An 18,723-nucleotide genomic window follows, 5' to 3' on the forward strand; every position below is an offset into this window, starting at 1 on the left:
CAAAATTTGTTGCGGACTCACCAACATTCTTGACCACTGATAAGAGTACAGACCGCGCTAAACCACTGTCGATAAAATGCCACTAAAGTGAAAATTGAAAGACAGAATAACGGGAAGAGAGCACTCAAATTTGATTGACGCCCCAGATTTCTTTGAAATACAATATGCAAGTTTCTGAAACCATTTTTGGTGCGCTCTGATTTTTTTAACTTCTAAATGCAATACACAAACCGTCAAACAAAAATTCTCAAATTTTAAATCGATTTCTTAATATATATCAGCTCGGAAATCGCTTGTAACCAATGATTCCTTAACTGTCTCACAAGCAACTACTGTTTCGTCGTATATTTCTACGTTTCGGTAAATAATATTCTGTGGTTGCTCCGGAGACCCTGTGTTGAAATTTTTTTTTTACATCGTCTGGGGGTATATGAAAATCTTATTACACGACTCGGGCAGTCAGAGGGCCAATAACTAAAATCAACCAATCAAAATGCTCTATTGCCAGTCAATATTTTCTCAGTATTGGACCGGGCGCTGTCCCGAATGGTCCCGAATGATACCTCACTTGTGTCCCTTTGAACTTCAGTCGTATAATAAATCTCTTGTTAACCAAGCTTTCTCGGGATCGTACTGGAAGAATATCGTCCTTGGTCTTTTTTGTATGGACCTCGCTGCACTCGGTCCGTACTGTCAAGACTTTGGGCCGATATTCTCCCAGTACGGCCCTCGCGCTTGGTTATTAAGATACATTTACTGTTTTCCTTCTTTCGAAAATTCCACACCACCCTCCCCTCCCCCTTCTGGCCTCCTTTTACATCTATGGTTACCAGTCTTCAAATTGTAGCCGAGAAACTCTATTCTCATCTAGGCCGGATAGGCGGTTGTTTACAGGATTTGGACCATAAGGTGTTTGTTTTCCACCAACGGATGTCTTTGTTCGATACACTACTCCATATGGAGGTTACCTTGTCTCAAACTTCACGGTATTTCGTGTAGTTATTGGGACGCACTCGGGGAACAATTTTTTTCGAGGGAATACGCTATCTGTTTTCTTTGCCACGCGCAAAAGGACTACAACCGAGAGCTTGCCTTTTCAAAATTTTTTCCCAGTTCAGCTGAAGAAATATGTCCCAACAAATTGGAGTGTCTGTGCCAGATTCTGAGACACTGAGTTCTGATAAGTCCAAACGTTTCACGGTAAGTTTAATCTGCGAAAATTTTTTTCTGACTAGTTCCCTTTTATTTGCCGCTCTTGAGGAGTTTATTTTCTACGGGTACTTGATATCTGTCAGCTTACAGCGTAAAAGCACGATAATCCTGTTGTTTACAAACTATTTTCAATAAGGGATTGAATCTTTAATGGTTACATCAGTTAAAAATTTTTTGTCGGGCTCACTTTTTTCCTGAGTCTATCAAAATTAATCTCCAACGAAAATAAGCTTACTACCTTTGATCTACTAACAACATGTTGGGCTTACTTCAATTGAATTCTCGATCGTATATTTAACACCGCAGAATGACAAAACTTTTCTTCTTAGGATGAGATACATGGCAAAAAAAATGAGGCTTGATGGTTAATTTGTTCATTGATATGTCTGAATTAGGTAAATTACAGTTCATTATCACTTGGTGAAGTTAAAACAATCGAAAACCAGTGTGTTCTTATATGAAGTATGTTCCGTTTTCAATTTTATCCAGTTCCCGTTTCACTTTTTCCCTTACTGACGATGGTTTTGGCTTTTAACCAAGTCTACCTTTTAGACCGATGGAAAATATTAATGATCACAAGTTGTGAGGGGAGAGGGACTGATATATTTGAGTCTGAATGAAGAGGAAAGGTGAAGGTTTTAATTAACATCACCAAGGGTGGGTACGGAAGGGGGCTTGAAGACACCAAGTGTGATGGCACTTAAAATTTGGGAAAAACCTCTCTTTTTTGAGTGCACAATGGAAAGAAACTTTCAATAGCTTCTTAAGCATTAAATGACAGACCCAAGCATGTATCTCCCCCAAATATTGAAACACAAACATACCCCTTTAGCTAACTAGTACTTGTTACTCTAGAACACCTCACAATTTGTTACCAAGTGTGTGAAAATATTGATATTTTACCAAGTATAATCATCTGATTTTATTCCAACTTGAGATTTCAAAAGATTTTTTAATGCATTTCTTTTTTTTTTTTTTTTAACATATTCTGCTCTCTCCTTAGGTATATAAAGTGTTAGTCAAGCTTCCTGACGGACGAAGTTATTTCATCTTCAGGAGATACAATGAGTTTTACAACTTATATGAAAAGGTGACATATATTATGGTTTTTTGAGTAGTAATATCGGAACTGTGGAGAAAATAGCAGGGGATGCAGTGTTATTTAGAAGTAGCCTGACCCATTACAAGTGAAATTAAGTTAAAGGCTATTTTGCATAACTCACACATGAGAGAATCATGGACAACTGTGCTCATTTCAAGTAATTTACAAGGTAGAATAAAACAGCTTGAAGGTAGAACTAGATCTCTGGGATAAAATGATAACACAATCAATCTTTTAACTCCAATAACATTAGCCTCCCACACAGTTGTTCTTATGTGAGTCATATTTCCTCCTTAAACACACAATTACTACATTACCCAACAGTTACTGTTTCTGCAACCAGTGTTAGTAGTAAAATGCGATCAGAACTGAACATGTCTGGTTGTGTGCACTGATACTTCTTCCTGTTGAAAACAAGAAAGCTCACAGAGAGCTCCCTTTGTTGTCCAGGCTAAGTCTGTTTATTATTCTTAATTTCAGATAAAGAAAGTTTTCCCTGACCTTAACATTAAGTTACCTGGGAAACGAAGACTAGGAAATAACTTTGATCCAGGTGAGTTATGACAAATAGGGTTAAAGCCATGAAACATACCAAGTCTAGTATGAAGTCTATAATTAACTGTCTAATGGAGACCTAATATGCTATTGGTCCTTTGCATCATGGGGTTAAGTTTGAGCCCTGTTGAACATCATAGTCTTATGTTCTTAACCAGGATACTTTCAGCCCCTTTTCTGGTTTAAGTTGGTATCACTGAAATTGTGGACTAACATCCTTCTCAGGAAGGGTAGCAACAATCCTATATGCTTTGTCCGCTGTTACGGGTCTCTTGGCTTGTGTGAAAGACTTTTCAGGGAGTTATTTGAAGTCTATTGCATCTCTTTCCACATCATCCTATTACATTGGATCACCCGGGAAAATGACTCTGTGGAGTATATGGTACTGCTAATAGCTTCGTGAATACTCCCAACTTATCTGGCTCTATAATGAATATAACTCACTATTTCAGGAACCCAGTAACCTTCATATTTTTGTTATAATTGTATTTCTTAAATAAATGTAAAAAGTCCTCCCAGAAGAAACCATAATGCTTCATGATATGAAGGTTTGGATGTACCTGCTATAGAAATTATTCTCACAAAGAGGACAACATTATTCAAGTCACCATTGTTAGTGTGGCACATTGATATTCAAAGCCATGTATGACTGATAGAATATGGCATTATGTCTTGTGAAAAAATCTTTTGCTATAATAGAAAGATGTTTTTTTGTCTACTCATGAGCATGGGACAAAGAAAAAAAATTGAGTCCCTGGGAGGAATTAAACCTCAGACCTTTGGATTCCATCTTGTTTTATAAAGAATAGGAAAGATCTTAAGTTTTGAGCTCAGTAAAGAAATGTAGAAAGATGTTTTTTCTTCTAGTACAAAGAACAAGTTCTGAAAAAAAACTTATTACATCTTTTAACAAGGAAGGGCTTTTTTAGAATTGTATGTATGATCTGTGACTCTGAAAACATCAGGCTTGAATCATTTATCAAAGAAAGCTGTGTAATAGTTAGGAATTTTTAGGAATATCTTCAGGAGTGACCCATCACTGACTGGAATGTTTTGTTTCATTTTATTCTTTGTCAGAGTTTATAAGAATGAGAAGAGAGGGGCTCAATGAGTTTACAAGCAAGATAATTAGCCATCCCAGTGCCATTGAGCAGTGAGTTTAGATTCCTGCTTTTTTTACTTTAAATATTATTGTTATTGAATACAGAGTTAGTAATTTTAATTCAAGCCCACTTTTAAAATTTTTAATTTAGGCAGCAAACATTTATAATAAATTTTGAAATTTGGTATTGGCTGATTGCATCATGGAGGGAAGACGTGTTCTTACGACTTCCTACTATTTAGCTTTATTTTGTCTACTTTTCTAAGCACCACCAACTATTATCAGGTTCTCTGAAAGTCCTCTAACATCGCTAACTTCGAGCATCTCCGTACATTTACATACACTATCTAAATGGCAATGTGGTGGCAAACTTTTCATACTTTCATCTGGTCTCCGTGGCAGCCATCTTGTTTTGGAGAGACAGCTTCGATGAATTAGGTACTTTACCATTTGAATTGGCTATCATATGAATGGAATTTCTACTTTTAATCCATCTACTTTAAAAGTTATTGCAGTGGGGATGTTGAATCTAACCCAGGCGGTGAAATTGTCAATAATTCGCTTTGCAATACAAGATCTTCAACTAATAATCTTTAATGTTTGTTACTTAATGCTAGAAGTTTAAGGAACAAGGTCTTTGAATTACAAGCCCTGTTGCTAGAAGATTATTTTCCAGTCATAGCTATCAGCGAAACATGGCTGGATCCTAGCTTCATGGACTTCGAATTAGGTTTGAATAACTACTACATACGCTGCAAAGACAGAAAAGATCGTAGAGGAGGGGTGTCCTTTTGGCAGTACACATGGATTTGATCTCGGTTAGGAGAATGATGACAATATTGAAATCGTAATGGTGGAAATTTGTCAAACCTTGAAGGATAACATTTTATTTGGAGTGTGCTAGTCAGATCCCCTAGTGCTGATGTGGGATATTCGCTCAAATTACGTCAATGTTTGGAAAGAATTGAAATGACTAGATTTGCCACCTGCTACCTTGTGGGCGACTTTAACTTCCCATGCATAGACTGGCATAGCTTAACTGCTACCTCAAGTGATAAATGTACTGCTGATTTTTGTGATATGCTTAATAATCATTTATTGGTTCAATGTAATATCAATCCAACAAGAATGCTAAATGAAGCTGATGGCAATATACTTGATTTAATCCTGGCTAAAACTCCTGATATGGTCAGTAATGTTGAAGTACCGAGTGATCATTTTAATTCTAATCATTTTCCTGTTAGTTTCAATATCAAACTCCTATCTGGTCATCCTCGTAAGTCTGTCTCAAGGACAAACTACAACTTTAAAAAGGTAAACGTTATTGAACTGAATGAATTATTGAAGTACATCCCATGGAATTGTGCTTTTTTGGAAGAGGATGTGGATATTTGTACTGAAAGAATCAACGACTTAGTACTAGCTGCAGCAGATATGTGCATTCCAACCTTTACTGTGAAAAAGAAAACTAATCCCCCATGGATCACCAGTGATATTCTTAAGAAGGTCAACAAGATAAAAAGGTTATGGAGAAAACTAAAAGCTCGTCCATCAGAAGCCCTTAGCCAAAAGTTTAAGGAGTTAAGAAGATCTGTCAAACAGTTAATAAGATCTCAATACAAACGATATCTGCAGCATCTGTCCAGTCAACTTAAGATAAACCCGAAACGATTTTGGAGCTACCACTCGATCAAGTCAAAATCAAAACGGCTTCCAGATGTAAAGACTTACAACAGAAGATCTGTGACAAAATCTCAGGAGCAAGCTCACTTATTTAATAGTCACTTTCACTCAGTTTTTTGTAAACAGAGTACAGGGATACCAGCCCCAATACAAACTAACTAACAAGATCCAAGTACTGATGTCATTACCAACTATGTGGCTTGTGACACTAAAGAAGTTGGAAAACTTCTCAAAGGTATTAATGCTAATAAGTCTTGTGGGATTGACATTTATATAACTGCTCATTTACTTAAAGAGACTGCTGATACATCTGCAGTTCCTCTGAGTATGCTTTTCAATTTATCTTTCAAACAGGGCTGTCTACCTAAATTATGGAAATCAGCTAATATCACACCTATTCATAAGGATGGTGATCGTGAGCCTGTAGAAAATTATAGAGGCATTTCACTTCTATCCATCATTGGGAAATTCCAGGAAAGAATTGTGTATAATGCTATTTACAATCAAGTTATCAGTTTTGTGCACGATTCCCATCACGGATTCCTCACTGGTCGTAGCTGCACTACTCAACTACTCTTAGTACATCATGATTGGTTCAAGGTTTTGGATAAGAGTGGCCAAGTCAATGTAGTGTTTATAGACTTTTCAAAGGCCTTTGACCTTGTCTGTCATGACATTCTTTTAGCCAAGCTTTACAGATATGGTGACCACGGGGACTTCCTCAACTGTTGTAAGCATTATTTGACAGAACGTCAGCAGTGTGTAGTAGTCAAAGGAGAGGCTTCCAATTGGTTAACCGTAACCTCTGGTGTCCGTCAGGGTTCTTTGTTGTCACCATTATTCTTCACAATATACATCAATGATTTACCAGGAGTAATTAGTAAGAACAGCTCAATTGCATTATATGCTGATGATGGCAAAATGTATAGGGTTATTAATACTCAAGAAGATTTGTTGTCTTTTCTAAGTGACATAGATAAAATATCAGATTGGTGTGAGATGAACAGGACGACAATTAATACTAAGAAATGTAAGATCATGCAAATAACCAGGAAAAAGGCACCCTTAGCTGGGGAGTATAACATTGAGGGTCAACCTTTGGAATGTGTTAATGTTTATAAAGATTTAGGTTTGTTTACTGCTAGTGGTCTCTCATGGAACCAGCATATAGATAGAATAACTGCTGAGGCCAATAGGGTTTTAGGGTTGGTAAAAAGGACTTGTAGGGACTTAATGATGTTGAAACCATCAGAACACTTTATTGTAGTCTTGTGAGACCCTTATTGGAATATTCCTGTGAAACTTGGAACCCTTATACTAAACATAACATTGGCAAATTAGAGGCTGTACAGAGAAGAGCTACCAGATGGATCACTTGGTCTGATGATAATTATGGTAGTAGCCTATCTAAATTGAAATTGTTGCTATTATCTGATAGGAGGTTCATTAGGGATGTTACATTTTTGTTCGATGTAATTAATGGCCATTGTGACATAGACATTTCCAATAAGCTCATATTTTGTAAGGACAGAAGCATGGCTTATAATTTGTGGAAAAATGACACACAGGACCTTGTCTCAAGTTTTAGCAGAACTAACGGTCTGAAATATAGTCTTTTTAACCGTATCGTTGGTGAATGGAATAGCTTACCTAATCACATTAGAGAATCAGTGTTGAAACTTTTAAAAAGAATGTTATAAGTTTTGTTAAGGATAAGGATAATTAGGGCATCTACTTTTATATTTCTATATAGTTTTGCTGTATTAAATTTTTTTTTCAATTAGAGGGGGCATTCCTTGTATGGTGTGTCAGCGCTTTTGGTTGTCTCCTTCTCCACAGTTTTTCTTTTTATGGTTTTTATCAAGTTAGACCTTAATTGTAATTAATACTAATTGTTTGTGTATTTTTGTGGAGTGAATTTGTAATAAATAAAATAAATAAATATAGAGCTATGTGCTAGCAAGCACCAAATGGACCCTTACCAACCAGTATTCAATGGTACCAGTTATAAACACAAATTTCTCAGGTAAATTGCAAGAAACCATTAAAATAACCTCTTAGAATAAACCACTGATACTTTCAGAATACTGCCATAATCTACGTCCTCAGTATATTTAAATTGCTTGGATGCACATGGATGATTCACCACAACGAAAATTTTACAAATTTAGATGGCATAGAAAATGGTGGACTAAGCATTCAATGTCTTCTGGTTGAGTAGGATCCTTAAACACTCATTTAAATTTTTTTCTAGCCCTGACATTCGTCTGTTTTTATCACTGGATAATCCAAAAAATGCCCAAGTTAACAATGACAATGAACAGTTTGGAGCTGATGAGGATGACTCACTGGTATGGTTGATGGAAAATTAATTTTGTTTTGATACAATAATAGTTGCTGTTAAAATGTAGCTGTTCTTTATAGTTATATAGATAAATAAATGTTTAATTATTTGTTTCATGATGTAAGAGTCAAAATAGAGTTACTGTAATGAATAAACCTCAGAAATGTCAAATATAATTACCCCTTGAGTCTGTTTTTCATAAATATGTACTTGGAAATGTTGCTGCAGAAATTAACTCTGCACATTTACTTTAATTGCTTTCATTAGGTACAAAAAGAATAACAAATGACCCTTTTTTCATTTCAAAATTATAGATTGAACTACAATAATTGTCTTGTATCCCTTTGTTACCTACTCCTTTTCCCTAAGCCTGATGGGATTTATATTACAATATTTTTACTTTTCTTATTGGATATGTTTTAAGTACTTGTAATGAGACTTCAAACTAAGGTAAATCAATGGAAAGCTTAGGGATGGAAAACTTAATTTTGCTTAATTTCCTTGAGTTACAAATGTTTTTGGTGCCAGAACCAAATCTTCAGCTATTTACAGCCCAAGTATAATTACAACAACACGATGCTCGCCCAATCCCCCCCTGTTGGAAATTTTAGGTTCAGCTGAATAACTAAAGGTTATCTGATAGATCAGTCTTACCTTTCCATTAACTATCAGTAGAATATTTAAGGCTTATTTAGATTGGGAATTTGAAATCATTATGATTATCAATGTCAAATGTAATTTTTTTTATAACAAAGGCTAAGGATCTGAACAGAATTGATCTTGGAGACTCGTATAATCAAAAGTAAGTAGGAGTTTTGCATTCCTCAACATTCTTTGAAGATCTGTCCTCTGCAAAAATATCTTGTTGAATATTTTTGTTATCACCCTCTAAAAAGGACTTGAAATTGACTGATTAATACACCCTTAAATGCAATTTTTTTCATTATTTTTAACAGGGCGAAGCCAAGTGATTTTCTGTTTCTTAAGGTTATTGGGAAAGGAAGTTTTGGAAAGGTTAGTGAGTCATCTCTAATTTAATGAGCATCAAGGTTCTAGTTATTCCTATTGACCTAACCCAGGGGTTTCAATTATAGCTTTCTCTGTGAGTGGCTGTCAATAGTGTCAGAGGCAGCTGCATCCAGAAATGGGGCTGAAAGGAAAATCAATAGCTTAGGGTGAGAATCTTATTTCAAGTCCCATTGCTGGCTTGTAACTCACTGGTGTGAGAGGGAACACAAAATCTAGACTCAGGAGTTTGTTTGCAGACAAAACAGATGGTTTTAAAGGGTCTTATAAGTGAGGGTAGACCAACAGTAACTGGCTTTGTTGAAACTCTTGACTAAACTCATAAAATAATATTTTAAAAGCTTTAATTTTTGTAGTGACACTCTTGACAAACTCAAAAAAACTTATGAACTTGGAATCATGTTTGACTGTTCATAATTTAAATATTCCTATTTCAATCCAGGTTTTCCTCGCCAAAAATAAACAAGAAGATCAATTCTATGCCATTAAGGTTTTAAACAAAGCTGCCATTAGAAAAAGAAATGAGGTTTGTGAAACTGTTAAGTGTGGAATTAGATAGAAATTGGTCATCTATAAGAAAACAATCCAGCAGTGAAGTGTCAGCTTCTAGAGGTGATTCTGACCTTATGATTATGATATGTCACTCTCTATATGCAAAATATTCATTTAGAAATGAAGCTGGCTTTGCTTATCTCTCCAGTAGCCAATCAGCTAACCACTACTGATCTTTACTTGTCTGCTTAGAATGTTTTGTTTAGGGTTAGCCCTATAACTCCAAGATCTGATTGTTGATTCTCTCCTTTAGCTGTTGGAATTTGATTTAAAATTATATTAGTGACAAGAATTTCATTTGAGATCAAGATAACAAATTCTATCTGATGAGTTTGAGTATTCTCATTCTCTATTTGTTGAAAAATGTATTGATGGATATTATGGGGAAAAGTCACATGTGAACCACTTCTGAGAGTTAAAAAGGTTAAACAAGTGAATAACAATAATCAAAATTATTTTGGTTTCATAATATATCAGAACTGATGTAGTTTAGTTAGGGATTGCTGGTAGAAGTTATAGTTTACAGCAAATGGAAAACAACACTTGTGCTGATAATGATAAGGCCTTACATACTTCTTTGGAGCTCAAACCCATGCTTTTATAAAAACCATAGAATTCATATCAGTATAAACTTAAATAGCTTTTTTAAACTTTTTAGGCAAAGCATATCATGGCTGAAAGGAATGTTTTGTTGATGAATGTTAAGCATCCTTTCCTAGTGGTAGGTAACCCTTCATCTGATGTGACAGGCGATCAAATTGGAGTTTCAAAGGGATTCTCCTTTATTACACTCAAAAACTAGGTTTTTTTATTGGCTTAGAAAAGTAAATGCACTCTCACTCAGGAGAAATTCTTACATTCACTTCACCACTAAATCCACTTGCTTAAGGGGTTGAAATCGACTATAAACTGAACTGGAAACCCCAAGTTAAAGCACTGCACACTAATACCCCATTCACACCAGAAAACTTGTTTAGTTAAACCGGGTTTAACTGAATAGAAATCAGAAGCAGAGAACTGAAAAACTAAATTTTCCACAAGATTCAAGCAATTGCTAAATTGTATTTTCAATGTGCCACATTTGAAGTCAACCAAATATTGATTTGAGCAGCTTCTATGGAGCTGTTGTGTTAAACCATGTTTAACAAAACAGCTTTAAAGCATGTTTAGGCTTTGGTGTGAATGGGGTATAAGTTTGGAGGAAAGCTAAAATTCCTGAAAAAGTTCCAAGCCCTTCCCTCAAGTGCTTTAGAAGAAATATATTTCAAAGGGATTGTCCCAAGCATCGCTTACTGCATCACTATCTGGGAATCTTGTTCATTATCTACATTTAATATATTGGAACACTTGCATCTAAAAGCAGCCAAACTAATTCATGAACTGCCTAGCGAAACTTCTGACACTGATGTTCTCGACCTTGTAAAATGGAAACCACTAGTCTATATTTACAAGCAAAGGCTTGCTTCCATAATGTACCGGGTCTATCATAATATAGCTTACCTGATCAATTTGCAGCACTATTTGAAACACGCAACAGCAATAATTGTTATAACTAAGGTGTACAAATCATTTCTCACTTGTGCAGTAGTACAATAGCAACATTGGCAGAAATAGTGTAAGGTACAGAGGACCCATTGCTTGGAATTGAATCCTTAAAGCCATCAATGTGCTTCCTCCCATCAAATTTTTAAACAAAAACTTAGACAGGCCTCGCAGATAACAGAACAAATTCAATTTGAAAAAGAGGCCTGTATGGTGACATGAAAACAATTACATTTCTTATACTTTTAGTTTTTATTTTTAGAAATTTCATTAATTAGATTTAAGGTTTTTATATTTAAGATTGCATGTGCATAAATATGGATTTTAATTGAGTTACTGGCAGGTCCACACCAGCCTTTAGGTTGCCGCAAACTGACCTGCCTTATCAAAAAGTACATGTATATATGTATGTATGTGTGCAGGCATGCTCCAAACAAGCCAGTTCCTGTTGCAGCATTCTATCATTTTAAATCATACAGAAAAATTGGTAATTGTGAAGAAGAGCTCCCCAAAAAACCTGTCGGCCGACAGTCGGCCGACTGTCGGCCGACAGTTGACCGACAGGCGGCCGACAGTCTACCGACAGGTTAAGAAAAAAGAAAAATTGTGTAAAAAACGAACAGTTAACGTGACATAACAATCCGTAATGGTGATGTATGACTCGACAGACTTCACCTACTTACCGATCGACGGCAAAGTTGGTAGTATGTAAAGAAACGTTTCTTCCAAAATGTTATCAGATGCGTATAGGATATATCACTTGCGTAATTTACAACACACCAGACAATCTAAGAATCGCATAGGAAGATAATTTAATCGAAAACTCGGCCAAAAACTCTGAAAACCATAAGCTACGTATCAATACAAACACTTTCGTTCCAATCGCCCAACAATGCAACGCGGCCTCTTATGGTATGTTAAGTATGTATGTATGTATTTGTTGCTAGCATCGTAATCTATCTTGCAGGTTTGGGATGAATTGCTATTTCCAATTTCAAGTTTAATAAATGATACAACTGTGAATCTTTTTACTCGTTATGTTAAGTAATAAAATACTATACGTAACAATTCGATAATTAGACTTGGATGCGTGATGCGATAATTGATTTAGGAGCGCGCCGCTAATCTAATGTTGAACAATACACATGTTGGTTCTGTCTCTGTCGGTTCAAGACTTTTGATCAAAACTCTTGATCTAAAACGACCACGATACCTCGTTTTGCCACTCTGCGACAAACGCAAATTAAAAAATTAATAATTTAAACCCATATGCTTTTGTAACGGCAAACTTAGAATCCCTAACATTGTGTGATCGTTTCACGGACAAGCTACCGACAAGGTACCGACAGGTTACCGACACATTACCAACAGTCGGCCGACTGTCGGCCGACTGGCGGCCGACAGGTAGCCTATATTTCAGGCAAAACCTGTCGGCCGACAGACGACCAACTGTCGGCCGACAGACGACCAACTGTCGGCCGACAGACGACCAACTGTCGGCCGACAGTCGGCCGACAGTCGGCCGACAGTTGGTCGTCTGTCGGCCGACTGTCGGCCGACAGGTTTTTTGGGGAGCTCTTCTTCACAATTACCGAAAAATTACTTTAAAAATTCATTTGGAAAGAATGTTAATTGGAATATCTTGTTGCTAAACATTTCAGGGATTGCATTACTCCTTTCAAACACGTGACAAACTCTACTTTGTTTTGGATTATGTAAATGGAGGAGAGGTAAGATCTGGAGCCTCTTCAGCTTCAATTTGACTTTCGCTTAGACTTGAAGCAGTACCTTAAACTGTTTCTTCATATTTTCAGTTATTCTTTCACTTACAAAAGGAAAGGTATTTTCCAGAAGCAAGGTTAGTACTCAGACAGCTTATTTAGATCTAGTACGCGATGTGTAGTCAGCCTTTAGGTTAGTGTTGAAGGTCTTGTGCCTGTTATTTCAAGTGTTGGTATTGTCCAGTGTTGCCCAAATTAATCTTAGATCTCTCAATTAAGTACTGGTTAAGTAAGAGTTTGGCTTAGGAGGAGGGGAGGGAGAACTTCTATAAAAAATGCAATCCTCTTTGTCAAGAGAACATAAATTAAAGTAAGATATTGTAAGTTTTGTTATGGACAATGTAAAAATATCCATGAGGACTCGGATGTTTGATCTTTCTTGTCCTGTACCTCAACAGTAATGGGCTACCGGGCTAAACATTCACACTCCAGGCTTACACAAAGAACTGATACATAACAGTGACACAGAACAGATACAGCCTACTTATTTACAGTTTTTGTGCACTTTGTGACACATCTATTAAAAAAATCTATAAAGTTTTTTTGCTCTAATAATGGCAATTATTATTTTTTTGTCAGGGCAAGATTCTATGCAGCAGAAATAGCATCAGCAATTGGATATCTTCATTCTCTTCAAATAATTTACAGGTTTGTTAGAATTTTTTGGTAAATAAATTAACTTTCACAACGGATTGTTTCTTTGTTTATTCAAAAGAAATATTTATGCGCATTTTTTTTGTATCTAGTTCATTGAAATCTCTTCGAAATGGAGTTCTATATCCCATTCAGTAATTTAATTGTGAATGATCCATTTAAAATTATGTACTAAATTGCAATTATATGCAATTATAAAAATAGTAGAGAAAGAGAACCATTGAGTGGGTTTTAATACATTTGCTGTACATTGGTTAGTGAGGTTTATGATTTTTCCTGTAAAATATAGACCTGGAAAAGGTATTACAGGTCTTTGCCCTTTCACTGAAAAGGAATCATAAAACATTTGAACTTAGCAAGGGGTTATGGTAGCTGGTCCTAACTTTGAATCTCAGAACTGTGCATACATTAGAGGTGTGCCTTACTTATGGTGAAGGTGGTGCAAGGCTTTTAATGTGTGTAATCAAATTCTTAGATAAATGTTTTGTATTAGGCGGAACACTTTTTTTGTTTTGACAGAGATTTAAAGCCTGAAAACATTCTTCTAGATCATAAAGTAAGTGGCCTGTGCCTGCTGGACAATGTTGTGGGAATAACAAGAATATGCACTAAAATTGGCTAAAACGTTTTTATGTTTGGTTTAAATCTATCATTCAAAATGTATGTTACTGGGACTTTAAACAGATTTCCTCTTCCTCTTACAAAATTTGAGTTGACCTCCTGATTGTAAAGATAGTCTATGGGCTCTATTTATGAAGCCAAAATGATTATTGACCAGTCATTGTTAGTCCTAATGAAAATCTCTTTGTGTACTTTGTTGAGGAGTCAGAGGTCTTAGGTCTAGTGTACAAGTATTGTTTTCCCATATCATATAAAGTAACAAATTGTTGATCCTTTCTGTAGGGGCACGTAGTTTTAACAGACTTTGGACTTTGCAAGGAAGGCATAGAACCTTCTGGTACAACGTCAACATTCTGTGGAACACCAGAGGTAATTTGCTTGTTATTGTTGAGGTAGTAGATCTAATTTTAAAGTACTTTTAGAGAATTGCTGTCAATTTTTGCTGTTGCAGCAATATGAATAATTTGACAGTTTAATCTCCTCTGGAACTACTGTTTAACCCTTTCACTGTCATGAGCGACCAAGACAGAATTTCTCCTTGCAATGTCAATACAATATCAAGCAGACAAGTGTCGAAAAAACAGAAAAATACCAAGTGGGACTTTTAGTGGATCCAATACCAAATTCTCCAGACTTACACGAGAAGAATTGTATGGCAAACACAAAGGAGAATTACTAATGAGATCTTGGCAGTGAAAGGGCTGAAGTCCTGTTCTTCCTCAATCATGGTAATTTCTGTTAAAATGTTACCTTGGCCTGTAGTGAGTGAAAACATATGAGATACTGCTTTATTTTGCAGTTCACAAATCTCATGCTAAACTATGTGTACAACAGCTTATGTTTGAAAACTGCGCAAAGCTCAACTACCATACAACCCTCTTTTTCAGTGGCAGACAGTCTCCATTGTCTAATTGTTTTGGAACAGGCTTAATACCTTGCTTGACATCTTGAAATGTGTACTCTATTAGGATTGAGAGCAGGATTTTTCAGCACTAGGATTCCACTATCATCTCATAGTAAACTGGTAGAAAGCCAGGTATCTGACATTTTGGTTAAATAAGGGGGTCGCACGTACCTTTATTTTATTTATCCTGACCCCGCCCCTCAAAATTTCATTTTGTTGTGTTAGGCCTGCTTGACTCTGAAATGTTTTTGTTTTGTTGAAAGGGTTGGACAACTGCTACAAAACAGGGCCATTGCATATTTGTCGCTATCAGTTTGTTCATTCTTTGATAAATAAAGTGAAGTTTGTCTGTTTATCATTGTACAGTACTTAGCACCAGAAGTTCTTCGAAAGCAGGAGTATGACAAAACAGTTGATTGGTGGTGCCTTGGTGCAGTGTTATATGAAATGATGTATGGTTTGGTATGGAAACTTTTTGTTCTGTCGATTTTTTTGGGTATTGATTCAGATTTAGTACACGATTGACATGATTGACATTTCTTCAATTATCTCTGTCTTACTTTAATTTAAAACTCACCATCAAAGTGACATTTTAAGATGAAACTATATATTGAAAGTTTCATGTAGTTTGTGGGTTAATTGGCAGTAAACTTTGTATTTCCTTCAAAGCCACCGTTTTATAGTCGAGATACCGCAGAAATGTATGACAACATTCTTCACAAGCCTCTTCGACTCAGAACAAATATATCAGCCAGTGCAAGAAATGTTCTTGAAAAAGTAAGTGTTTTTACTGTGGAAAAAGTTCCAGTTGAATGTTAAAAATTACCCTGGATAACCCCTCTTTAGGTTTGATTTACTGTGCCTTGTGAAAGGTTTGGAAAACTTGAACCACCCTCTGGGCCAGTAAGACACAAAACTAAAATCAATGGTGACTTGCTACCATTTTCCAGCAGCTTAGTCAGTTTGTTTCATTTCACCTACAGTTCTCTTTGGCTCCCCATGAAATATTCCTTTGTTCTGATCGGCCATTTTGATTGTTTACATCTTAGTTTTTCTTCTTTCAGTGAAAGCACTCTTTTACTGGGATCTTTAAAAAAAAGATAGATGCTTTGTTGAAATTAGATACTGAAATAAAGTGTTGTAAATATTTGTTGACAGCTACTTCAGAAAGATCGTTCAAAACGACTGGGTGTAGGAGAGAATGACTTTGTAAGTCAGTGCAATAATCTATGCTTGTTAATTGTGATCTTCTTAAAAGATAAATAAATGATAAATAACTCATTAAAACTCGTAAACCACAGAGTTATGGTTGGCCATGACTTTGTTGAGGACAATGATTGTCGTTCACAGTTTTTTAATGACAGAATTAAATTTCTTTTGACAAGAGGATGAAAATCAAGCAAAGAAGTGACCCTCCCAGGTTGACTGCATTGCAGAAAATAAGCTCGACAAAATTCAGGTTTACAAGGGATTCAAATCCATTCCTCCTAGATACTAATTGGGCACTACTATTTACTGACTTATAAAGCCACAGTTGAAAGTCAAGGCAAATTTTGGAGAGTTTAACTATCCTGTAAAGGAAATATCTGATCACAATCATTCAACAAAATAAATTTCATTTAACCTGTGGGTGAAAAATCAGATGGACTGTAATTCCAGGAAAGAGGTCTCAAAGGATTTAGGCTTCAACTGTTGTGTTGTGAAAGGTCAGTTTTGGGGGAGGACGTGATTTTCAGTGAGATGTTGTGGTACTGTTTAAACTGACATAGCTAGTGTCAGTCTCAGTTATTGAAAATTATGTTAAAAGTGGGCATCAGAGAAAAAAGGCAGGGATGCGCTTGCTCTTGCCTGCTCTTTGGCTCATCTGCACTAACTGGAAGCCTGAAACAGGCTACTATTGGCTGTAAGGGAAACATGCAGAGAGTCTACTGAAATTTACAAGGTCCATAAGAGTAATATGTTTCTTGTGTATGCTAATTAAAGGAAGAAGTCAAGAATCATCCATTTTTTCAAAGTATCGACTGGCAACTGCTCTATGACAAAAAGATCGAACCACCATATAACCCTAATGTGGTAAGTTAAGCCAGTTTTAATGGACATTATGGTGTTAGACTCAACAATTATGTATCACACAGATGCAGAATGCTAGACACTTACTTTGCTGCAATGAGGATTGATTTATCCATGGGTAAATCTTTTACTGCACTGTTTTGTGAAGGGTTCACTTTGATTTGTGAAGGGTTCATTTGATGAGCAAAAGTTGAATACTGATATGCTGTACATATTGCTGATAGAATAATTTATCCAAGTTACTTTTCTCATCTGTTACGGGTTCTGACTCTTCTCAACAGACAGGTCAACTTGACTTGAGACACTTTGATCCTGAGTTTGTTCGAGAACCTGTACCAGGTATGTGAAAGGTCATTTGCTTTGAAAGCCTCCATCCATTCATTACATCAGTGTGATGAGCAACTTTTTCCTATTCCTCTGATACAGCGTGCTTTCATATCCCAAAACAATAATTAGCATGAAATGACTTATGAAAATACAATATTGGAATTTGGCTGGGGCACTTCTAGGGGATGGCTCTTTGTCAAATGGTTCAAGTGCAAAGACATTCCTATGAAGAGGACAGAAGACACTGCAAACCTTATCGTTACACTTTCATTCTTTAGCAAAGTACTGGAACTACTAGTCAGTACATGTATATCAGCCACACTCGTTTCTGGAAAAAAAGTTGTTCGTCTTACACTGTATAAATCTATACTACGTGAAACTAGGAAAGGCCACTATACTAAGTAAGCTACTGTTAACATGAAAATAGCGATTGATAACAAGCAAATTACTCGTGGTCTATTTCGAGACTTTTCAAAAGCATTTTAGACAGTCAACAGCTAAATCGTATACCCGGTATATGTATGTTCACATGATAGTGACCAACTTTTAAGCTAGTGCGCAGTACAGTATTAAATATTTCTTGATGTTTTTACTTTTGTTCAAACAAAATTGTATCTTCTTGTTCCTTTGCTTAGTGTTATTTTTTGTGATCAATTCACTTGAATTTTACATAAGTTTTCACTCTTAGGAGATTCCATCTGCTCAAGAGCAGGGACCTAAAATAGTTGGCGATATGGGCCAAAAGGCCTGGGTTGGAGCCCTGACTGGGTTGTTGTGTTGTTTTGGCCAATGTCTTTTTTCCCCAGTATCTTATTGAGTTCCTCTGAGTTGTCAAGGAAACTTGGGACGGGTTAGGTGTGATGGACCAGCGTCTCATTTAGGGAGAAGTAGTAGTGCTTCGGAGCGTCATGGTCATAGTCAGTCATAAAACTTAAACTTGTTTGTTTCACTCACAACAGGTTCTGTCGGCAAATCAGCTGATTCGGCATTTCTAAGCGCGAGTGTTGATGATCCAGACGATGCATTCGTTGGTTTCACGTACGTTGCTCCTATGGAAGAGGTACTTCATGAATGAGTCACATGGTCTTATCGAAAAGTAATTTTCGGCTCTTAAGACAAGATTTGTCCTCCTCAGCAAAGAAGTAAACCTTAGTAAACAAACCTCTTACTGTATGCTTTAACATAAATTAATTAATCTACTTTGTCATACTTTAACATAAATTAATTAATCTACTTTATCAAAAAAGA

The 18,723-nt window shown here is 36.1% G+C and overlaps 1 protein-coding gene across 2 annotated transcripts; it reads left to right on the plus strand.

The window, feature by feature from the left end:
* Window positions 1-849: 849 nt before the first annotated feature.
* LOC111334663 (serine/threonine-protein kinase Sgk1) lies at window positions 850-18,706 on the plus strand. 2 transcript variants are annotated; one of them, XM_022940472.2, is made up of 20 exons: window positions 850-1,200; window positions 2,216-2,302; window positions 2,795-2,867; window positions 3,947-4,022; window positions 7,909-8,005; window positions 8,754-8,800; window positions 8,955-9,012; window positions 9,467-9,550; window positions 10,235-10,297; window positions 12,780-12,848; window positions 12,933-12,976; window positions 13,479-13,547; window positions 14,073-14,109; window positions 14,457-14,543; window positions 15,445-15,540; window positions 15,748-15,855; window positions 16,237-16,287; window positions 17,062-17,151; window positions 17,430-17,487; window positions 18,435-18,706. In XM_022940472.2, exons 1-20 carry the CDS (start codon window positions 1,129-1,131, stop codon window positions 18,548-18,550), a joined length of 1,482 nt encoding a protein of 493 aa, XP_022796207.1. In that variant the 5' UTR covers window positions 850-1,128; the 3' UTR covers window positions 18,551-18,706. The 2 variants fall into 2 exon arrangements, with proteins under 2 accessions (XP_022796207.1, XP_088599343.1); XM_088743217.1 differs by lacking the exon at window positions 850-1,200 and adding an exon at window positions 1,703-1,841.
* The last annotated feature ends 17 nt before the right edge of the window (window positions 18,707-18,723 follow it).

Source organism: Stylophora pistillata, chromosome 13 (assembly GCF_964205215.1).
Source record: "Stylophora pistillata chromosome 13, jaStyPist1.2, whole genome shotgun sequence".
In the NCBI taxonomy this organism is placed as follows: Eukaryota; Metazoa; Cnidaria; class Anthozoa; order Scleractinia; family Pocilloporidae; genus Stylophora; species Stylophora pistillata.